The sequence below is a fragment of the Cnephaeus nilssonii genome (genome assembly GCF_951640355.1).
Source record: "Cnephaeus nilssonii genome assembly, chromosome: 9".
Classification (NCBI taxonomy): Eukaryota; Metazoa; Chordata; class Mammalia; order Chiroptera; family Vespertilionidae; genus Cnephaeus; species Cnephaeus nilssonii.
In genome coordinates, this window is record NC_137080.1 from 8962711 (window position 1) to 8987031 (window position 24321).

Sequence of the window (24321 nt, forward strand, 5' to 3'; positions counted from 1 at the left end):
TGATACCCAGTCAGGGCACATACGAGAATCAACCAGGGAATGCATAAACAAGGGGAACAACAAATCAATGTTTCTTTCTCTCTCTCTCCCTCTCTGTCTAAAATCAATTTTAAAATGTTTTTTAAAACACTACTAATTCCCTGGGGGAAGAGAAGGAACATTAAATGAGTTGACACTTGAATTTTCCAAAGCAGCAGATACAGAAAGTGACAGTCCTTTGAAGACTGCACTTGGCTGTCAAGTACGGACTGCTATTTCCCCAGCTACTCAATCTGCCCCGAGGCCTGGACTCGGGGTCAAGGTACCCTCCTCCGGGTCAGGGCTGCGGGGAGGCCCGAGGCGCCGGGGCTCCCACAGGAAGCAAACACCCCTCAGTGCCCGCTTCAATGGGGGGCCATGGTGTCTCTCGGGCCTCCATCCACTCCAGGGAGGTCACTTCCTTATCAGTGTTCTTGTGTTTTGCAGTATTTTGGAATAAGGGCGTAACTCCAATATAAACGCGACCATTCAATGTATACAAATGGATTTTTTTTTTTTACGGTGTCCACAACTTTACCTAGCAGGACTTTTAATGGCAGGAGTATGCATTCATCTAATCGACATTCTAGAAGGAACACATTTCTCGCTCCATCTGAGATTCCTTTTACAGAGAATTTTTAACACCACCTCCCCCCCCCCCCCCCCAAACAAAGAGCGTTTATGGAACCACGAAAGCCATGCTCTGCAGAAAAGGGGCAGGAGGGCATCGGGCACTCTCCAGGCTGCCATGCGGGGGAGGAAAGGCAGTCCACATCGCTTTAAAGACAGGGGGCTGCCAGTGCAAATTCCTGTGAGCGCGTTACAGCGCTCGGATGGTCCCGGCAGGGGTCACGGTGAGTTCCAGCCGGGACTCCCCGCCCGTTCCCGGGTCAGGAGAGGCCACGAATCACCGCAAGGACGATGCTGCGACGCCGACCTCGAGCGTGGAGCCGCCGACCCGAGCGTGGAGCCGGGCGAGCGGCCGCAGCCAGGAGCCTCGCCCCGGCCCCGCCGCGCCCCCGCCGCCGCGCCGCCAGCCGCCCGGGGAAGCGGAACCCGCCGGCAGGACCGAACCGCCCGCGCGGCTTCCCCGCCGGTTACCCGCAGCTTCCCGGCGAGGACCGGCTTCACGCAAAACTGGGGAAGAGGAAAAAGAGCGGGGGCACTGGGCGAGGCAAGCGGCGACACCGACCCTTCGTCCTGTCCCGACAGAGGCGGCGGAGAGCCGGCCATCGCCCTCGGCGTTCCCCGCGCCCGCGCTGGGGTCTCACCCGCCGCAGGAAGGGAGGCGGGGCCGGCGCGGAGGAGGAGCTGAGAAAGGCCGCGCCGCGGCTGGAAAAAAAAAAAAGGGCTTTTGAACGAAGAAACTTTATTCGGTGCCCGTGGGAGAGACAAACAATGGCCGGCTCTAGGACGCGGAGATCTTCCGGGGACGGAGGCGGGGACAGCGGAGGGCGACCTGAGAAGCGGAATCAGGAAGCGGGCGGGAGGCGGAAGCCAGCGGGCACCGGGAGGTCCCAGGGACCAGGGAGCGGAAAAGGTCGCGGCGCGGTCACGTGGCCGGGCAGTCACGTGGCCCGGGAGGCTCGCGCTCTGCCGGGCCCGGAGCGCTGTGCGCCTGCGCAGCGCCGGGCGCTGGGAGAGGCCCGGGGCAGGAGTGGGCTGGCTTTGGGGAAGGGGAAGCTGCCGCCACCGCTCTCCTTTCTCCGCAGCCAGGCCCTCCGTTCCGGCGGAGAGGTTAGTGCACTGCCCGCCCTAGCAGCTCGCGTGGCCCTGCGCAGTGGCCCCCCGCCGGCCTTGCACCTCTCGCGTCACGGGTCTCCCCGGGACCGCTGTGGTCCTCTGCCCATAACGGTGATCTTTGGTCCACTTCGCCGGGAGTGAAAAGCACTCAATCCACACACACTTACGGAACGCCTTTTTGTGCCAGTGCAAAGCGGTAACTGCAAAGGTGAAATATCTTGGAAATTAAGGCATTGGAAGGTATGTTCCCAAAGATTAAGGTCACTGAGCCATGGAATCGTAGCCCCGCTGATACTGTTTGCTTAGAAAATGTGCCCAAGAACTGAGGAGCTGCTTTGTATGGCATACAGAAGATAGGCGTTGAGTGCCTGACGTGTGCTGGGCACTATGGCCAAGGGGACAGCGTGAACCAGAGACAAATCTCACTCCGCAGACGTTTAAAGGGGAGACACATCTATCCCTTCCTCTTCTGTTTTTCCTTCTAGCATTGTCACTGTTTAATTTATATATTGCTGATTTACTATGTTTGTTGTCTGTTACCCCATTGCGATGTAAAGTTCAAAAGATAGGGATTTTTAGCCGTTTTCCTGTATTTTCAGCAAGTAGGACGGTGTCTCCCACATGATAGGAACTCAGTTCACATGTGTTGTGTGAATTAATAAACTGAAAATATAAGGTATGCAAGGGATGTTAAATGCAAAGGAGAACTATAAGGGGGAGGAAGACAGAGACTGGGTGCTGACTGTGCAGAAACCTAGGAGAAGAGCATAAGAAACAGTAAATGCCAAGATCCAGAGGCCAGAGTGATGAGCAAAATGAGCAAGGGAAAGAGCTGTAGGAGATGTTAGAGTGCTACAGAGCCAGAGGATGCAGGGCCACACAAGGTATTTTAACATTTTTGGCTTTTATTTCAAGTGAAATATGAGGCCATTGTCACATTTCCTACAAAGAAAAGATGTGATCTGACTTAAGTTTTCAAAGGATCACTTTGGTCACTGTGTTGAGAAGAATCTGCAGGAGTCCAAGAACAGACAGGGAGGATAAGATAAGGGGCCATTACAATAACCTTTGGGAGAGATGGCACCTTGGACCAGGGTGGTAAGAACTAGTTGGAATAAAGCGAGTGGGGTTTGCTGACAGGTTGGGTATAGAGAATGACGAGAAGAACCAAGGTGGCCTCCAGGTTATGGGCTTTAGCAAAGACAAGGATGTGATTGCTATTTCATGAAAGGGGGAGAGAGACTGTGGGAAGAATAGGATTTGTAGGAAGATTTCAGAAACTGAGTTTTGAGAATGTTACATTTTTTTATGTGAATGAGAGTGGTTTAGAGGTAAGTTTTTGATATTCATTAAGGGGTAAGATGGTATATAAGATCATGAGATTGGGTGAGCTCACCAAGATCTGAGACTAGAGAAGAGAAGTGGCGAAAATACTGAGCCTTAGCTCATTCCATTCTTGAGGGGCTGAGAAACCAGCAAAAGAGACCAAAGAGGCGACCAGGGTGGTGGGTAAGTGGCCCGTGTGGACTCCTGGAAGCCCAGGGAAGAAGGTGCTTCCCGGAGGGTGGAGTGATCAACTGTGTCAGATGTTGCTGACAAGTCCGGTAAACCGAAGACTGAGAAGTGCCCGTTGGACTTGGAAATGTGGAGGTCATTGGTGACCTTGACAAGCGGTAAAGTGTTCAGGATGAAAGCCTGATTGGCGTGGGTTTGAGAAAAATCAGGGACGAGGAGTCAGCAAATAAAAGAGGGGAGCTCAGAAAAAAGGTACAGTATATGGGAGGGAAGATGGAGTCAGGGGAGAGTTGTTTTTATGAGATGGGAGAAATTAAAGCATCGTTGTGTGCTGATAGGAATGTGCCGGTAAAGAGGAAACATTAAATGGCATGGAAGAAAGAGGGGAGAAGAGCTTAATCATTCCTTCTGTAGAACCGACACTAACCACTGAGGGACACCAGCCAGGGCTTTGAGTGCTGCTTGTGTGTGCTCTGGCTGGAGATGGAACCTGGTATTATTATTTGTTGATTACTGTATTATTTTCCATATGAATAATTGTAAACCAGCTTTTGCCCCACCCTAACCCTAAACACGCCCCACCTCCGTCCTCTCCTCCTCCCTCCGACCCTGTTAAAGGGAGGTGGTGCAGTGCTATGGGTGCAAGTGTTGTTTTGGGAACTGGGAAAGCCTCGGCTTTCATTACATCTCTGCAACGTGCTAACTGACCAGTTAGCCTCTTTAAGCCTCAGTTTCCCGACCTTTAAATGCCTTCTAGGATTATTGTCAGGTGGATCAGAGCACTTGGTAGGTAGATAGTTCTCAGTGAGTGATGTCTTTCTTTCTCTCCTTCTTTCTTTCTTTCTTTCTTTCTTTCTTTCTTTCTTTCTTTCTTTCTTTCTTTCTTTCTTTCTTTCTTTATTTTCAGAAAGGAAGGGAGAGAGCGATAGAAACATCAATGATGAGAGGGAATCATTGATCGGCTGCCTCCTGCATGCCCCCACTGGGGATTGAGCCCACAACCCAGGCATGTGCCCTTGACCAGAATCAAACCCGGGACCCTTCAGTCCGCAGGCCGATGCTCTATCCACTGAGCCAAACCAGCTAGGGCCAAAGATAGATTTCTTAAACATCCTTTGGCCCTGTGAGTCTCACATTTGAAAGCTCTGGCTTCCCCTTACCCACAGAAACGCTCTGGGATCGCTTATGATCCGGCCACTGGCTTCTTTCCAGTGCTGATGTCCGAGGCAGCTTACCCCTGCCTCCCCTGAAGTTGCCCTTGTTTGTTGGGTAAACAGAACTGTGTGCCTAGGGTGTTTGATTGGCTGATCCCTCTGCCCTTTTGAGACCCAGTTCAAGTGTCACCTCTGACTTTGTCCTGCCCACGCCTTACCCCAGATGCTCCCTTCCCAGGCCCAACAGCAATGTGTGCTTTAGTGCTCACAACATTCATGTGTCTGTTTCCCCTGCTAAACTGTGAATCCTGCGATCATTGACTCCCACTTGTAGCTCCACACCTAACGTGTGATTTTATAACATTTTATTAATTGCCTATTACAGGCTTACTTTGAAAGAACAAATATTCTATACTATAAATAATAGGGGAAATTACTTATGTAGTCTGTTTTCTTTATGTGGAGTGTGTGTCTATGTGTCTGTGTCTGTCTGACATCCCACATCCTCACTGCCATGCCCACCCCCAACCTGAAAAGCACCTTCCCCTTCGAGTAGCAGCTTCAATCTTCCCGGGAACCTTCCCTGCCTCTCCCTGCAGAATGGGGCAAGCTGCTGCGTGATTCTCAGTGCCTTGGAATAGGTCTGGCTAGGGCCTGGGGCCTTCCACTGAGTGACAGTGAACAGATGAAAATCCTGTCCCCCCAGGAGACTGTTGGCACCATGAAGGCAGGACCCTGTCCTTTCAGGGAAGCATGCCTGACCCCAGCTCACTGTAAAGGCTGCATACACTTTGAATAAAGGGATTTATAAGGACAGGTTTTAAATAATAGATACGCTAATGAAGTAAATGCAGAGTTCTCGCAGCTCTTTCTTTTTTAAGACCCTTGTCCTGTCAGCTTTATAATCTTGTAATCTTCCAGAATAAAGGCCAAAGGTTGATTAAAGGAAAAGTAGCAGAAATACTTGTATCTAGTTTGTAACCTTTTTTTTTTTTTTTTTGCTAGACTTAGGTTAAGATGTCTGTTTTGCAAATATTTTTACAGAAATATGCCTGTTGCCTAGGAAAATATTATGTATTTTTTGAAACTTTAAACAACAACAACAACAACACCTGAACTTTGCATTCTTTTCCTTCCAGCTTGGGATGTGGTCATGTCAGCCAGACTTCTCCATGCCCTGGCCGGATCTCCCTGCGTTTTATCGAAAGCATGTCAGCGCCGAGGACTGGTTCATGGAACAGGAAAGCCACTTCAGGAACTTGAGAGCGCAGCCCGCGGCGCCCTGGCGAGAAGTCACGCCGTGGGCTTGTTCTTTCCCGATCCCGCAGCCGGGGGTCTGAATGAGTCCCGGGTCCTGGAAATGAACCCGAACGCATCAAGCACAAGCGTATTCTCTGCATTCAGCCCTGCACGCTGCCAAGATGGACAGGCACACCTCCCCACCAGGAAGTCTTTGGGCACTCACCGGCTGACTGACAAACCAAATCGATTAGGCCCTAAGTGGTTTATAAAAATAATCGAGAGGCATTGCTCATCTGCGTCAACAGAAACGCTTGTTCCTAAACAAGACTTTCCGCAGATCAAGAGACCACTGAAAGCTTCGAGGACCCGGCAACCGTCCAGGACCAACCTTCCGGTTCTGTCCGTGAACGAGGTAAAAACGTGGTGGGGGCCTTGGGGTTAGGAGTAATCGCTCCCTCTCGAAGCTAGCATGGATCGCACACAGCTCAGCCGTTTTTTCATCAAGCTCTTTGAAGCCAAAGAGTAAAACTTATTATATTCAAAGGGAATCAAAATCTTAATGTTAAGAATGAGTGAGACATATAAAGACAAACTATAGGCGATTAAATATACAAATAGAGTTTACGAAAGGGTTAGTTATTGGCCTAAGGAAACGTTGAAAAACAAGACTAGTATTAAATGCAGTCTAGGAATGGTCCCGTAAAAAAACACCTATTTTTAAAAAATCAGACTGAAGGAATTCTTTATTAAATTAAAAATAATGTTTTAGTAACTGAAAGGTAAGCATTCATTAGTCCATGGGACTGCATGGGTGGGGTGGTGAAATGAGGTGGCAAGGTCAAATCAAAAGGCAGTGGGAAGGTTTTTGCTTTTTTATTCTTTGAAGGTTGAAGGGGTATTTTTGTTCTCTGTTACAAGGTCTATGGGAATTTATTAGCTATAATCACATTTCCCCTCTAAATGAGAAATATTTAGGGTCAGAATCAAGGCCTTTGTTAACCTTCCTATCTTGCATAATACCTAGGACTGTGCCTTGTACTTAATAAATGTTTATTAAGTTGGAAAGGATGGAAAAGAGGCAAAGAGATTTTTTTTTATGTCTGTATTTCTCATCATTAAAAAATAGGAATGTGGCCCTGGTCAGGTGGCTCAGTTGATTGCGGGTTTGGTCTCTGGTCAGGTGTACAGGAGGAAACAACCAATCAATATTTCTCTCTCTCCCTCTCTTCCTTTCCCTCTAAAAATCAATAAAAACACATCCTTGGGTGAGGTTTTTTTATTTTTAAAGGAATGTAGAATATTTAAAACTTGATCAGGCCTGCTGAATCTATCAGAAAACAGGTTAGAATGTCTGTCTGAACATCTCAATTCTGAGTGGACCCTAAGCATGTTTAATTTTGTTGTGTGTTTTTTTTTTTTTTCGTTCTGTTTTTTTAAATATATTTTTATTGATTCCAGAGAGGAAGGGAGGGGGAGAGAGAGATAGAAACATCAATGATGAGAGAGAATCATTGATCGGTTGCTTCCTACATTCCCCACACTCGGAATCAAGCCCACAACCAGGGCATGTGCCCTTGTCCGGAATCGAACCTGGGATCCGTCAGTCCGCAGGCTGACGCTCTATCCACTGAGCCAAACCAGCTAGGGCTTGTTGTGCTTTTTGACTGGGCTGTTGGCTTCCTTTGAAAAGATCTACAGACCCTCGTTACTAATCTTCAGATTATGAAGTTAGGCATAGACGAATGATTTTTATTTTGGATTCTGGTTTTATTTATATTCTTGTACGGCCTCTCTGAACCCAGGATATAAAGGATGGAAGAGCTACATGTGAACTTCTCTCGCCATTTCTTCTTCCTAGCTCCTGATGTTTTTATTATATTATTTAACTTTGTGATAGTCCAGGAAATCCAGTATCTAAGTGTCTGAGATGAAATTAAACATGAAAACCAGAATTCATGGCAGATACAAAAAGAGGAAGATGAACTCCCTTTTTTCTTTTGTTCTATCTAGTAGCATGAGCATAAGTAGGTTTCTTATGAAGATCCTGACAAGGTCAAAGATGTCACTTTTTTTTTTGTTGTCGGTTATAAAATATCAAAGAGGCATTACTTCTGTGGGCTAGCCTTAGATTCGGGAGCAATTATCCTGAATTCCATTTTTTAATTTTTCTATAGGACTTTTCTTCTGTTTCCAAGGAAGGATTTGAAGTAGATTTTCAAAATTTAATACAGTGTCAAGTGAGGTAATAAAAGCATTACATTTACAATAGAGCAAACAATTGACATGAACAGAGAAATAAAGATTATCAAGTACCTGGTATGACTAATTCATTAGTTCTGCAAAGCCCAATGATTAAAGAAAGGAGGAAATCCTCCTGAGTTATATATTTCTTGTTGTCTAAAAGAAAGACATAAAAATGTCTTACAAGAAATAAGTTCCTCCATCACCAAATTTCAGGAGTCATAAGGGCCTTATGTAGGAGAGATGATCTATATATATAAAAGCCTACTATGCTAAGTGTCCGACCAAATGATCGACCGACCAGTCGACCGGTAGGTTAACTTGCTGCTGGGGTCCGGCCAATCGGGACTGGGCAAGACAGGGCCGGACACGCCCTGGAGTCCTCCTACGGTCCCTCTCATGGTCCCTCCCCAGCAACCGGCCTGATCGGCCCCAATTGGGACTGGGCGAGATGGCCAGGCGGAGGGACCCCACCCTGCATGAATTTCATACACCGGGCCTCTAGTGTAACATAATAGATGTGACTTAAGTTGAGGTTTTGCAAAAACAGAAACAATATGTTGTCTCTCTAAAAGCACAGGAAAATAATAGAAAAACTTGCATTTCTGAAAGCATTTCTAAATTGGTTGAAATAATATAATTTTGGAACATTATTTTCTGATCTTACTTTTCATAGGTGAACACAGTCTTGAGATGAGAGTAGGTTCTAGCCCTGGGGCTGAAGGCTGGCTTTTATCTGCCCCAAGTGAGGGCCACTCGTCTCCTTCATGGAGCTCCAGCCCTTTCGGCCCCTGTAGACCGACCGACCGACCGAGATAAGGAGGGCCTCTCTGTGTACCAGAAAGCGGGCGTGATTTGTCTCGTTCCCCGGGTGCTCCTGCGCTCGCCCACTTCCTCTGCCACACAGCAGGCACTTGCAATTGATGGAATGAGGTTCATCGCCTTCGCTATCGGAATCAGCTCTACCTGGTCTCATTGGCAGAGACCATGACCTACTGAGATATCAACCCCATCCACTGCCTCATCATTTATCGTGGCGACCACAGTGCTGCTGCCCTGTCCTGTCTTTAGGAGTAGAATGCAGAGCATAAGGCCCTGAGCTGCATGGAGCCCGCATGCGCACGGAGTGCTGGAATGCCCAGGCGTGGTTTCAGACCAACACCACGATGAATTGTAAACTTAACTAGTGGGTTGTTACCTTTTTTATTTCTATTGAAGAAATGAATAATGAAACCACTTTTTTTATTCTTTTTCTTTTAAAGAGAGAGGAAGGGAGAGAGAGAAAAAAAACATCTATCAGTTGCCTCCCACATGCACCCCAACCAGGGATCAAAACTGCAACCTGGGTATGCGCTCTGACCCGGAATCAAACCCACAACCTTTTGGTATATAGATTGTTAAGTTTGTTTTTTTAATGAAATAGAATATGGAAAGTATCAGAATGCATTACAAATGGTAAAAGGTAAAAAGTATTGTTTGGGGAAACTTGGTGACAGTTATTGGTGTGTGCATATGCACATCTATCTGCTGTGGATATGAAAGGACTTCTCACCATAGGTTGCGATCAAAAAGCTTGAGAGCTAAAGCACTGTAACAGTAACGTAAAATGTATCTGTTTAATAAGGTTCCCCTACAGTCTGTACAGGAAAGACATGCATTTCCCCCCTCATGGCAGGGAAGCAGCATGGCTATAATGTGCTAATGTTCTTCAGGAACAGAATGTGAACAAAATAAACTTTCCTTTTTAAGACAGGTGTCTCATCAGAGCATGTGATGCTGAAACAAGAATCCTGTATAGCTTTCTAGCCCCATCTGCTGGAACGTGTTTTCTGTGGCCAGGGGGAAAAACCCCTAACTGAAAGTGCTGTGGTTTTCTTGGCTTTGGGTTGTTTTGTTTTGAACATTTTAAAATAGGAAGGCCTAAATTTAGGTCTTCAATCCAAGAACTATTTTTGGTTGGTTTGGCACATTTATTTAAGAGCAAGTTGTTGACCCCATTTTAAAACCTGAAATTTGTACTAGGTATGTGTATGTATAAAATGCTTACGAAATAATGATTCATTATAAAAATTAAGTAAAAGACATATGAAAAGGAAAGATTCGCACAAAGTAATAACACTTTTAATTAATAGGGGGAAATGCAAAAACAGGACACTTCGTAGTTCTCTTTCCTTTTACCAAATAGATTTAAATACAGTCTTGCAATTTAAGAGCAAAGGAAAAAAAAAAATATATCGACCAAGCCAAACTGAAAAACTTTATGAGTCACTTATTAATAGAAGAAGCCATAACTTAAACAGATTCAGGTTAAGGAGGATACAGAAAGTAGCGTGGCAAGCCATATACGCCATGTGATGCTGGCTAGAATTTTTAGCAAAACTAAATGGGACACGGTGAGAGAAGGAAATGTGACAATCTTTAGGAAATCTGCAAAGAAGATCCTCAGATTGGCTAAGTGAAAAACAGGTTTGTTTTAAAATGTATTTACAATCTGACTATTTGGAGCTCAGAATAAATTTTCTCCTGGAAATGGTGATTAAATGCTTTGCCTTGCCCCATTTTTGAGAGTGCAAAAGAGTGAACATTTTCAGCACAGATGGGCCTGGCCAGTACCAAATGGGGGTGACGTAGACGAGACAGCAGGGAGTGGGAGACTGTGTGGGCTGGGGGACCCGCCCCTCTTCAACCCTAGTTGATTATTGCCAAGTCTTCCGCTTGATCAAAAGATGGTGGAAATCTGGATTTTGTATAAAATTGTAATTTATTGTTGATGGGAGAAAGGAAGTGGGAGAAAGGAAGGAATTAATATACTCCTTTTCTTGAATTTCATACCAGGACTGGAACAGAAAAGGAAAGACTTTAGGAGCCGAGATGAGTGAGTCCCAGGAATAACTTTTGATTTAGTGACTCACCTCTTTTGATCAGTGATGGGCTAAAGCATCATATATCTCAAAGGAATAGAATCACTCAAGTTCTGATCAGTAGATGTTAAAACAGAAAATTACAAATATGTGAATGTTCAGATGTAATTTACTTGATAAATTTTTTAACCTCCCATAAATTTTGATGGTTTAATAACTATAAGAAATGTTGAACATTTGTGACAGTCAGGGTTCTAAGTAGTGGACATTGATCTTCTTGTTTAAACTTCACAACAACCCTAAAAGGCAGGCATTATTATTATTCTGATTTTTAAAAATTAATCAAATTCTGTGCCTGAACTCTTAGCACCTGTGCCAATAGCTTTTGACTTTATTGACCTCGTCCCAAAGTGAGAAACATATTTTATATTATACTAGAAGCCCGGTGCACGAAATTCGTGCACTGGGGTAGGGGGAGGTCCCCTCAGCCTGTCCTGCGCCCGCCCTCTCAGTCTGGGAGCCCTCGGGGGATGTCTGACTGACAGCTTAGGCCTAAGCCAGCAGTTGGACATCCATAGGGCTCCTGTGGAGCCGGGCTTCTGACTCAGTGGTGCTGGGGTTGGGGGGGGGGGGGGGTCCCTCAGCCTATCCTGTCCTTGCTCAGTCCAGGAGCCCTCTGGGGATGTCTGACAGCTTAGGCCTGGGGAGCTGACCTAAGCTGGCAGTTGGACATTCATAGGGCTGCCTGAGCCGGGCTTCTGGCTCAGCCATTCTCCCCTCGTGGTGGGGGCGCACTGACCACCAGGGGGCAGCTCCTGCGTTGAACCTCTGCCCCCTGGTGGTCAGTGTGTGTCATAGACCTGTCGTTCTGCGGCTTGGTTAATTTCCATATTAGCCTTTTATTCTATAGGATAGGATATACATAGTGACCCTGTATACATACTTAGACATATCTAAGTGACAGAAAACTTCACAAAATAAAATGTCTCCTTACTGTGAATAATGTACTCTAATATTTTCTATTTGGGCCACTAAACTGATATCAGGACTCACTAATGGGTTGTGACGGACAGTTTGAGAAAAACACTGCACTGGGCCGTCTTTTCATGTGTGCACTGTACAGACACAGATCATGAATGTGTACGTGTACACACGGACGAGACTCGGTGCAGGAACCAAACCTGGGTGCACTCTCAGATGTGTGAAACTCTGTGTTTAATATTAACCAGAGTAGAAGATCTATAATTCCTTTGTAGATTTCAAATAATCTCGGCTTGTACAGGCTAGTGGCAAGTTATTAAATGACCTTAAATAATAATGTGGCTGCGAATAAGAGTCATGGAAACTCGGGGTTGGAGAGACTTTTTGAATAGCGTGTCATCCAATAAATAAATAAATAAATAAATAAATAAATAAATAAATAAATAACATGTCACCCGGGCACCCATATGATGCCTTACTCCTCTGTATCTTGGCTCACTCTGCCTGAAACACTCCCAGTGGGGAGCGGCTTCCCTCTCAGGTAGCCATCCTACCGTTTTGGCTAGCAGGAGCAAGGTCTTTCGTACACTCAGCAGCAGCCGGTCTGCCTGCTGCCCCTCCTCCTCCTCTTTAATACATCCCTTGTATGAGTCTTCGAGAAGTTTGGAAAAACACCAGCTTTGCAAGCTGGAGCCTGTAAGGTGACAGCAGCCATTGCGGAACCTTCGGCCTCCCGGTAACGCCTGTCATGCTAATCTCGCCGAAACAGGACCTGATGCACTGCACGGCGTTTGCGACTGCCGATGAGTATCACCTTGGAGCTCTCTCACAAGACCTGGCCTCTCAAGGATATGTTGAAGTCACAAGCTTGCCTAGAGGTACATCTTCTTGAACCTGGGGCCAAGTATGTTAAAATGCATTAGAAAATACTTTTCCTCTGATACTGTCTTAAGTCTGCATTTGCTTAAGTTTCATTTTCTGTTTAAAGGATTGCATCATGAAAGTGGTGGTTGAACCTCTTCATACAAACAGCATACAAAGATAAGAAATTAAAATGTAGTTTATGAGAGCTTAGTCCTCAGATTGAAACCAATAAGACCTACTAAGCTGCATAGCATCACCCGTACGTTGGATGATGAAGGCCATGGCCGTTCATTGCTGCCGCATTGAAATGTTCTTTTAGTATTACTGCAGAGCCAGGAACTTGATAGAAATGTTGGGGAGAGCCTTTAAAGAAAAATTGACCAGTATAATCCAAGACTTTAAGAAAATGAGCTAAAAGATGAACACAATATTAAAATAACCTTAACCGAGGATATTCGACGATCAGGAAGGATTCTTGAGAAAATAGCCTGCCCTATATTAAAAAAATAAGTAACTTGGAACACTTTGATGGAAATTCATGAATTTACCTCAAAGTAGCAAAACGTGTAGGTTGAAAATCCCCTGCTACAGAGAAAATTCTTTTTTTAAAATATATTTTACTGATTTTTTACAGAGAGGAAGGGAGAGGGATAGAGAGTTAGAAACATCGATGAGAGAGAAACATCGATCAGCTGCCTCCTGCAAACTCCCCACTGGGTATGTGCCCACAACCAAGGTACATGCCCTTGACTGGAATCGAACCTGGGACCCCTGAGTGCAGGCCGACGCTCTATCCACTGAGCCAAACCAGTTAGGGCAAATTCTTAAGTCATTGACCCCACATGAAATAGTCCAAATATCATTATGCTTTCTCAACCTTGATGATCTGAACAGATTGTTTGTTCTATTTGATGGCGAAAACAGGCATCATTGACTTAGGAAAACGGAGCTCTGTCCAGGGCCCCCAAATGGAAAGTCGCCTTGGCAGCCGGGCAGGGCGGCTGGGCACGGCTCACCTGGGCTCCTTCACCATTCTGTCTGCCGAGGCTTCCACTTCCATCTGTGCTGCTCTTGGCTGCACAGGTGAACTTTGCCCTCTGTAGGATTTAGGGAAGCTAGAGTTCACCCAAAACAGGTGCTTTAGGGTTTGGTCCCTATCTGAATTTCCTAGCTTCTAGCAGAAATTCTGAAACGTTAAGGATCATAATTTGAGGTTAAGAAATTATATATAACTTTTTACATATTAATATATGTATTAATTGATATGTTAATATGTTTACAACTTATAATATATATACTTGTAACAACTTTTTATGAATGAGTATTTGTATATGGATATTTATTTAATAAATATTTAAAAGGTTAAAATATTTCAACGTTACAGGTGACTGTGGTGGTAGTTCTCATAATTAACTTAGAAATGGTCAGTAGCTTTGTTTCTGTATATTTTTTTTAACCACAATTTACAAGTATCATTTAAAATTCAGGAAGATTAGTCATTTGAGAATTATATTAATATATAAAATTATAAGTAAAATGGTATTTAAAGGATGAGAATATATAGCTGGTTCTTCACATTTATTTTAAATTAATTTTGTAGAAAGAAGTTTATTTCTTGAGCTTTAGTTGTATTGAAACTAAGACTTTAATAATAATTAACTGGACTAGTGATTACTGAATCAAAATGGGTATGAATGATCGGGTTTAAATAGCACTAACAGTTTCACAGGTTGTTGAATGTTTTGTGAAAGTAATTTCCTATGGCCTTTTCATGTTCATTGAACATTTTCTGGAAACCTTAGTAGAAAGATGGACAGCGTGTTAATAGAGTGCTTAATGGTGTAAGAAGATGATCATGAGTTCTTGATTAAACGTTTATAGGTGCCTTTTAAACCTTGTGTCACCTCGTGACATAGCTTTTCAGTCATTTATTTTAAATCACAGATGCAGCCAATATTTTGGTGATGGGTGTGGAAAACTCTGCAAAAGAAGGTGATCCTGGAACAATATTCTTCTTCAGGTAAGACAAGGAAGAACCCCACTGGGGGGTGGACCTGGGTGGGAAACGTGGTCTTGAAAGGTGCAGGTGTGCCTCCTCTCTCAGTAGTGAGTTTGTGATTTAAATGTATCCTTCGATTCTTATTATATCCAGGAGGGTTTGTCCGTTTTAGGAATCTTCCGGTAAATCCTCCTGTAAAATAATTTTTAAAAGCAGCAAATAATCTTCCCCTGGCTTGTCTCTTTAAGTCTGGATTTGCATTTACTAAGTCCAGGTAAAGCATCCATTTTCCATTCATCTTCAGGGCCCCTGGCTTATCAGACTCAGGCTGCCTGCCCTGCTGCCTTTTCTTCCTTTTCTCCTTCTCCCTCTGCAGCTCTCTAACTGATGTTCTAGCCCGCTTTACCTGTCCAGACACTTCCACTGCGACCTGGCTCACACTTAACTCCTTTATTGAAAGGTGGTTTTAATGTCCCATACTGCCGAGTGGCTGAGGGGGAGGGGAACGATAGTAGAAACCACTTAGAATAATTTCATGCTTCCCTCCCAACATTGGAGAAAGGTCTGTTATTCCCATATTGCAGCTGAGGAAACGGGGGGGTCAGGGGAATTAAGTGAATTATCCACAAGCAGGGGACTTAAAGGTGGCAGAACAGAAACATGGAGCATCCGTAAGAACCCAAACTTTGATAACGTCTTTGTGGTCTTCATCCTTGTAGTTCAAGGGTAGGGAACCCTTTTTCTGCCACGAGTCATTTGGATATTTATAACATCATTCTTGGGCCATACACAATTAGCAACTTAAAAATTAGCCTCCTGTATTTGATCAGACAATTAACTCACCCCTAATGCCTGGGCGGGGCCAGACCAAATGATTTTGTGGGCCTTCTCCGGCCTGCGGGCCGGACGTCCCCCACCCCCACCCCCGTGTGGTTGTTGATAACTGGAAGCCCTATCATGGCCTCTGCCGATGACTCATCTTCCTTTTGATGTTACTTTGAAGATAATTCAGAGTGCAATGTGTGGTCCCAGTAGAACAGTGGGAGGAATTTGAATTCTGAGGTCAGTGCTGTCCATTAGAAACATGATGCAAGCCACAAACACAGGCCTCATCGGTAGTGATACATTTTCTAATAGCCACATTTTTTAAGTGAAAAAAAAAAAAGATGAATTTAATTTTGAATAACACTAATAAGATCATATAATGCCTGAAATTAAATTTAATAGTGTATTTTATTTAACTCAACATACCTCAAATATTACCATTTCAACATGTAATCAATCAATTAATTAATGAAATTTTACATTCTTTTTTTCCCCTAAGAGTAGGGCAGGATAATTTTAAATTTTTTCAAATATAGCTTACATTCAGTATTATTTTGTATTAGTTCCAGGTGTGTGACATTTTACATTCTTCTCTTCATACCGAGTCTTTGAAACCTGGTGTGTCTAATGCAGCATCTCGGTTTAGACCAGGCCTAGTTCAGGTGCTCAGCAGCCACAGCCCAGCTCCAGACGGGGGTTCACCGAGCCCAGGACCTCACCTCTCCTGTGCCCAACACTGACCCTCTGGATGCCTACTCTGGCCGTGGCTTTAAACGCCTCTCAAATCCATGTCCTGAGACTGCGCTGGCCTACCACAATCACTTCCTCCCTGGTCTCCTGCCTGTCTCCTCACCCCACCAGTCTGTCACAGGCAGGATCATTTTTCTTTTTTTTCTTTTTTTAAATATATTTTATTGATTTTTTTAAAAAATATATTTTATTGATTTTTTACAGAGAGGAAGAGAGAGGGATAGAGAGTTAGAAACATCGATGAGAGAGAAACATCGATCAGCTGCCTCTTGCACACCCCCCACTGGGGATGTGCCCGCAACCAAGGTACATGCCCTTGACCGGAATCGAACCCGGGACCCTTGAGTCCGCAGGCCGACGCTCTATCCACTGAGCCAAACCGGTTTCGGCTATTTTATTGATTTTTTACAGAGAGAAAGGGAGAGAGACAGAGTGCTAGAAACATCGATGAGAGAGAAACACCCATCAGCTGCCTTCTGCACACCTCCCACTGGGAATGTGCCTGCAACCAAGGTACATGCCCTTGACTGGAATCGAACCTGGGACCCTTCAGTTCACAGGCTGACGCTCTATCCACTGAGCCAAACCGGTCAGGGCAGGATCATTTTTCAATAGGTCTTTCTGGTCACTACCCTCTCCTGCTTAAAGTTCTGTGGAATTTGACTCAACTTATCAAAACACGAAGTTCCTCCCTGCCTCCACCCTGACAGCCCACTACTGGGCCGCATCCACAGCCAAGCACACTACTAGCCTTTATTCTGAGGGGGTGCCCTGTCCCTCCCACCTTCTCCCGGAGCCCAGGGTGTGCCCTCCGCTGGCTGCCCCCTCCCCTTCTCTCCTTTGGCTGGCTCGCTGGTCCTTCGGGAACTGTGTCCGTCCGGTGCGCGTCCAGGTGTATGCTGCTTCATTCTGTCAGAGCACTGGTCACGCTATTGCGATGGGCAGTCTGGGATCAGTCTTTCCAGATTGGGCGTTCCGTGAGGATAGGAACTAGGCCATCCTCGTCTTTGTAGCCCAGATGCTCGGTGCATTGCTTAGGAAATGTCTGAAGGCTGCTAGGGGGCCAGGATATTTTTACCTTCCTTTCATTCCCACCTTTCCTTCCTCCAGGGCAATAACCCGGAGCCATAACTCCCTTTTTTATGTGCTGCTTAAACAGCTCCACACGCAGACTTCAGAAATCAAAACAAGTGGGTTTATAGCTTTCAGGCCTTAAATTCTATCAAAGCCAGAATTGGATTCCGAGGCGCCTGCGGCTTCCTTGTAGTTCTGCCGTCAGCGCTGTGAGGATGGGGGCCTCACCCCAGGTGCCTGTGCCGCCTGCGGCTCTCATTCATCTCGGTCTCTGTTCCACAGCTATGAAAAGCATGGCCCTCTATTCTTTTCCTACAGCAGAATCTGTAGGAGAGCTAGGACGAGTCTCAAAAATGTCCTTATTCTGATTTTTTGTGCATCAAAATTGAAGCAAGTATACAACAGTCTAGATACGTCGTTCCATAGTATTATAATAAGAGTTATTTAGCTCTAACCAGTTCGGCTCAGTGGATAGAGCGTCAGCCTGGGGACTGCAGGATCCCGGGTTCGATTCCGGTCAAGGGCATGTACCTTGCTTGTGGGTGCATCCCCAGTGGGGGGTGTGCAGGAGGCAGCTGATCGATATTTCTCTCTCATTGATGTTTCTAACTCTCTCTCCCTCTCCCTTCCTCTCTGTAAAATACCAATAAAATATATATTTTTTTAAAAAGAGTTATTTATTCTGCAAACCATGAGAGAAATCATGAATTGTTGAGAGGTCCGGTTTTCTCAAGAGTTCAAAGAGTAGCTTTTGTTTTGGCATATCCATCTAGGAACCATAATGTCAAATCAGTAATAAATCACATATTTTTTAAATTGCATTCTGGATACATTTTAGAAGTCACCCAAGCATGGCTTTACATATGGCCCTAAAGGATGTATTCTAGCTTTAACTTCGTTGATTCTTTTATTCTTTTAAATTAGGGAAGGAGCTGCTGTGTTCTGGAATGTAAAAGACAAAACTGTGAGTATAAATAAGGTGTAAAAGTATAAAAATATAGTTTTCTGAGAATAAATTGTTAATGCTCAACCATCTGAGCCACTGGGAGATAAATTAACAGGTAATCTACAACTTGTTTGCTCTGCATTATGTCATATTTAACCTAGCAGTTTCATCTTCCAAAATACATTCTATTTTGGCTTATAAATTTCCTGCATCCTCTGAGCATACACTAAATTTTGGAGAATCAGAACAATCCTAGGTGCCCTGCAGTCAGAAGGAAGCATACGCCATACATGGTAACCTACAAAATGAATAACGTACACGCAATTCACGGGGAGCTGGTCCTCTGAGGCTTATTTTTAGATCAGTTTTCTAGGACTTTATCACTCACAGGAAACAATTTCTCCAGTACCCCAATCAGGATTTGTTTAATACAACCTTTTTAGAGGCAGTTTGAGCATACACACCAAAGCTTTATACTTAACTCGGCGATTTACATGTAGAAAGTTATCCAAAGGAAATGGTTGCAGTTATGCATGGTGGATGATGCATGAGGTTCATCAACACATTGTTTACAATAGCAAAATGGAGAAATAACCAAAATACATCATAGTAGGAAGTTCGTTAAATACTACAAATTTTACGAGTTTACTCCTGTAGTAAATGTAGAATATACTACAGCTCTTAAAAATCATGTGGAAAAAATATTCCTAGGAAGTGGTGGGAAATGTGTGTACAATACAGTTAAATTAAAAGAGCAGGTTACAAACTATAACTAATATAACAGAGTTGGTTAGAAAATATACCTCATATAATTCCAGTTTTACTAAGAGTAAACACACACACACACACACACACACACGTACACGTGCACGCGGAGGTAACTGGAGGCATTTCCTGAAGGAAAGGGAAATACAAGTGACCAACAAAAAAAGAGATGATACAGATTGGCTATTTGAAGTAGCAAAGATGTAAAAGCTGATAATACCAGGGTTTTTAAGGAATGCTCTCATAAATGTTTGGATTCTAAAATTGGAAAACTGTTTGGGAGAGCAGCTTTGCAAAATTTATCCAAAATTGTAAGTGTGCATGTCTTTGATCTAGCAATTTCTAAAGAAATATTCCCACAAGGCCATGAAGATACACACGTACGGATGTGCACTTCGTCCTAGTGGAGAGAGGACTTCCCCCCCCCCCCATGGGTGCACATTTAGGACGGTTAACCAGACTGCAGTTTCTGCATGAAAACGTTCCTATGCACACTATGATCCCATCCTAGATAATAAAAGTGTAATATGGTAAGTGTCCGACTGACCAGTCATTATCATGCACACTGACCACCAGGGGGCAGACGCTCTGACCAGTAGGTTAGCTTGCTGCTGGGGTCTGGCCAATCGGGACTGGGCGAGAGGGGCTGGACATGCCCTGGAGCCCTCCCGCAGTCCCTCCCCAGCCGGCCGGCCCCCATCGGCCCCGATCAGGACTAGGTGGATGGCCCTGACTGGCCTGATCCCTGGCCAGGCTGAGGGACCTCACCCGTGCACAAATTCTTGCCCCGGGCCTCTAGTTTCCTATAAAAAGCAAAGTAAATGTACTATATCCACACGGGGGAAAAGTGGCAGGCTGTGCACGGAGTTGAATAGTTCTCTGGGATTAGGAGAGCAGGGCGAGATTGTCGCTTTCGGGACTCTGTGCTAATTAAATTTTTTAAAGTCTGTTACTTAACATTTTTTAAATGTTAAATTTAAAGAATACAAACTGTAATTTTACTAGTGGTTTTCTTTGGCTTGTGGGGTAATGATAATTTTTATTTTCTTCTCTGTGCTCTTTTGCGTTTTCCAAATATAAAGACGAATGAATAGATCTTCCTGGCGAGTTGACTATCACAGTGAATTGCCTTTTCCTTACGAACTGAACAGCAGGAGAAATGCCATCCACTGTAATGAAACGTCACTCTGCTGCACGGAGGGGCGGGTCATTTCAGCCCATCTTCCTTTCCTTCCAGATGAAGCACGTGATGCAGGTTCTGGAGAGGCACGAGGTGCAGCCCTACGAGACGGCGCTGGTGCACTGGGAGAACGAAGAGCTCAACTACACAAAGACCGAGTGAGCGGCTCCCCCAGCTCGCGGGAGGGGCAGCTGGGACAGCCAGGGAAAGCGGCGAGATAAACGATAGACGAATCCGTACACTAGGGTTAAGGAAACAGTTGTTGGTACACAAGCAAAGCTTAAAAGTACAGGGTGGGCAAAGGTAGGTTCACAGTTGTTGGTAAGGAAAATGATACAATAATTAATAAGTAATATAAGAACAAACTCTGTTTTGTGTACTCACAACAAGTAAACCTACTTTTGCCCACCCCTGCATAATAAACACTACTTTTTTACCTTCTTGGGCTACTCATAAATTAAAACAAGCAGATAGCCTAACCCCAAAATGGTAAGCAGCCTAAATCAGTAAAATAGTATGGCTTTCATCAGAACGAACCCCTCGGATTATTCTAGTAGTTTCTCGAGTCCATTTTTCGCTGTTGATATGTTTTTGGCATTAACGGGAATGTACTGAGGGAGTGATCCAAGAGGACCCCTTGTAGAAATGGGGTGGGTCCTGGCATACTGTCCCAGGTGAGATGTATGGGCTGTCTCGGCAGGGGGTGGGAGTAATGAAGAGAGATGTTAGGGGTAAAGAGAAGGCGGTAGGAACAGGTTGGAAGGTCTTTTTCCTCATGGAGTCCCTGTCTGGCAGAAGAGGGGGAAATGTTCATACTAAGAAAGGAAGAGATGCAAGCAGAGCTTCGGGACCATTAGGAAGAGACTGAAAGCCTGGATGGGTACGAGTGAGTGGTGATCACCAGGAAAGACACACTGCTTGCCCGGCCCACACTGTTCCACGTGCCTTTCGCACACATTTCATTGAATCCTGGCAGAAACCATGTCATTGCGATTAACCGGCTTCCTGTGTTGCCCAGGGGCCCCTGACCAGCGCGTGGGGACCTGGGCCCAGGGTAGCGGTAGTTGAAAGTGCAGATGTGAACCTAAGAGACACTACAAAATGAGGAGCTGGTGGAATTTAGTAATCATTAAGCACTGGCCTTGTGGCTCTAGTTACCGTGAACCCCCTTTTGTGCTCTACCAAACTGCTGCTTCTAGGTCCGCCCCCCACCCACATGCACACGCACACACACTGCGGCCTCATCCTCACTACCTGTTGGTCTAAGGAGGGGGCAGGTCCTTAACTCTGGGCCCCAGCGGCAGTGATTCGGTTTCATTCAGTGAGGCCACCTCACCGGCCAGCAGCCCAGCAGCGTGGAGGTTTTGTGAGCCCTGCCTGTCACTCCTGGCCCTGCTGCCTCCCTCAGCTCTGTGGCGGGCCTGGGCTCCTTCACGAAGCATCTGGTCAGCTCTGGCTTCTTCCTGGTCTTTTGTTTACCTCCGCCTGAGGCTGTCGAGCAGATTCTGCACGTCCACCCGTGTCCATCTCGTCTTGTCTCACATCCTGTGGGAAGATTCACCCTATACTTCTCCCACTTGCTTCTGATGTTTATGTTCCCACCGTCCCTCCATTTGCCCATCTCCCCAGTCCCTTCCAGAGGTCTCTACATGTGCAACTTAGTTTTTTGTTTGTTTGTTTAACCCTCACCCGAGGATATGTTTTTAATTATTTTTTAGAGAGAAAGAGGGAAACATCCATCCTTTGCCTTCTGTATGCACCCCTACCAGGATGGAACCCACAGCCTGTTGATATACGGGCTGACACGGCAATCACCTGAGCCACCGGCCAGGACCCCTTAGTTCTCACAGCTGCCATCTGCCTCCCACCCACACTACATCAGTGTGATTTTAAATTACACTGTCTGTACTTTCAATTCAATGTTTTTTTCAGTTAACAGTTTATTGTGATTATTTTTCCTTTCCACCAAATATCTTTCCAAGACATGCTTTGTAACTTTTTTCGTGGGATACTATAAACGAACCATTCTCCTGTTGAACATTTCATTTCTTCTTACTTTTTTACTATTAAACATTGGGCCATGAAGTTTTTGGTACACACATCCCTCTTCACATCTTTTATTTTCTTGGAATGAATTTCGAGACGTGGAATTACTTGAATCAAAGGGTATAAGAACATTTATAAGACTCTTGATACAAATGACCAAAATGACCTCTAGAAAGATTCTAAGGTGACTTTTTCAAAAGAAAAAAAATAAGTGTTTTTAAGACTGAGGAGATACACGCTGTTCCCTTTACACAGGGGGCAGTCGAAACTGCACCGAGGAGAAATCCGGTTGAATTCAGAGCTAGATGTGGATGACGCCATCCTAGAGAAATTCGCCTTCTCCAATGCTCTCTGCCTTTCAGGTAGGTTAGTACTACTTATCTGAGAAAGGACTGCATAGTTTTCATTTCAAGGGAAGTTGAAGTATTTAGTAACGATTTGGACATGTTTTTATAGAATACTCAGCAGAGCTTTAGCATTCCTTTCTTTTCTGCAAGAGAAAATAGAATGTAAATCCTGTGCTGAAGCTCCTTGGTGCTCATTAATTGTATGGATAGGCTTACCCCCTCCAGAAACACTTTATATTGTTGTTATTACCTGTTTTCCCCTCCGGTCTGTGTGGTGATCATTGTTAGCTTGTCTCTGGTGCAGGCAGGGAAGCCCGCCCTGTGTGACTGGCACAGGCCTCTGGAGAGAAAGACACTAGTTTTTCACAGAAATGGGAGGATCACACGGCTCTACGTTTTTCCCCCCGAAAGGTCCATGCACCTGATGAAACTGGTGAAGTTCCTTAAGAATTTTTTTGCCCTCAGTCTGCACTGTGGCCTGTCCACACCACCCTGGGGGCTCAGGCACTTCTGAGCTGTACTCACAGCCCCAAGGAATTGAGGGGGGCGGGGAAGCCTGTCTCTGCCCCACCTACGAAGCCGCCCTTGGTCCCAGGATGTAGCTCATTCTCTCTGATTTTCAAGCTACAATATAAGAAAATCAGGAATTCTATTAAATGTAGCTTTGGACTGCCAGCAGGGCTTGGAAATCAACTTCATTTCCTCTATCTTTTGCCACTTTAGTGCTGTCCCTTATGATGATTAACTGTTCTTAAATTTCACTTCCACATTGTTAGCAGATTTGCATCTTAGAGCAGCGTTCGCCAACCTTTCGGACCTCACGGACCACCAGTGGTCCGTGGACCACCGGTTGGCGACCGCTGTCTTAGAGTATTGTTGACGTGGCGGGAAAGGTACTGTGCCCTTCTGCATTTTGTACAAACGTGAAGGTGATGATAAAGAAATGATCCACTGTGAAATTTTTCCCCAGTGAAACTGGCCATTTGGGAAGCATCACTGGATCAATTTGTGGAATCTATTCAGTCAATTCCAGAGGTAATTATACCAATTTTATGCTTGCTTTCAAGGATTGATTTCTATTTGGGAAAGAATGCAAATTTTCCACTATACCCATATATTTAGGAGTACAATAAAATAATAATAAACATTAGGAAAGCTATACTTTAAGAAAAAAAATCCCACTTACATATAAAATGATAAGAAATTTCATATTTGTTTTCTTTTTAATTTCCTTTTTTTTTCTCTCTCTTATTGATTTCAGAGAGAGAAAGGAAGAGGGAGACAGAGATAGAAATATCAGTGAGATGAGCCCTGGGCCCCGGGTCGGGGCGAGGCCGCGGGCCCCTGGAGCCGGGTGAGCCCTGGGCCCCGGGTCGGGGCGAGGCCGCGGGCCCCTGGAGCCGGGTGAGCCCTGGGCCCCGGGTCGGGGCGAGGTCGCGGGCCCCTGGAGCCGGGTGAGCCCTGGGCCCCGGGTCCAGGTGAGGCCGTGGGCCCCTGGATCCGGGTGAAGCAGTGCCCCTGGGTCCAGCCGAGACCAAACCAGAGGGAGTCGGACCTGCATTACCACCATTTGTCCACCATCCAGAGCTGAGGGGTCAGTGCCGACATGTACTCATAGGGAACCGGTGGACATTGATATTGGGTCTCAAAAGAACTGTTGGTCCAGAAAGAAACTCACTACAGACTGATTCATTTGCCTGTCAGCATAACTATTATTGCTCGTCGCACATTCAATTCTTATAAGTATATCTATAGTGACACATGATTTCG

The 24321-nt window shown here is 45.1% G+C and overlaps 2 protein-coding genes across 6 annotated transcripts in view; one reads left to right on the forward strand and one right to left on the reverse strand.

Annotated features, from left to right (window-relative positions):
* ARMT1 (acidic residue methyltransferase 1) overlaps positions 1-24321 on the reverse strand; it is a 130555-nt gene that overhangs the window by 96843 nt on the left and 9391 nt on the right. The window contains exon 1 of one of the 3 annotated variants that reach the window (XM_079781398.1): positions 1211-1304. The exons of the other annotated variants lie outside the window; for them this stretch is intronic. Within the exon in view, the coding sequence (XP_079637524.1) occupies positions 1211-1251 (41 nt within the window). The 5' untranslated portion in view covers positions 1252-1304. Of the gene's footprint in view, positions 1-1210; positions 1305-24321 lie in introns of those variants that run through there. 3 annotated transcript variants of the gene reach the window in all.
* The window catches only part of RMND1 (required for meiotic nuclear division 1 homolog), a 37382-nt gene continuing 14712 nt past the window's right edge, over positions 1652-24321 (forward strand). For all 3 annotated transcript variants that reach the window (XR_013814034.1, XM_079781403.1, XM_079781404.1), the window contains exons 1-8: positions 1652-2001; positions 5570-6084; positions 12525-12633; positions 14564-14639; positions 18192-18231; positions 20216-20316; positions 22460-22566; positions 23522-23586. Coding sequence is in view for 2 of the 3 variants with exons in the window: in XM_079781403.1 (XP_079637529.1) it covers positions 5584-6084; positions 12525-12633; positions 14564-14639; positions 18192-18231; positions 20216-20316; positions 22460-22566; positions 23522-23586 (999 nt within the window). In the remaining variant the exon portion in view is untranslated. The remainder of the gene's footprint in view (positions 2002-5569; positions 6085-12524; positions 12634-14563; positions 14640-18191; positions 18232-20215; positions 20317-22459; positions 22567-23521; positions 23587-24321) is intronic.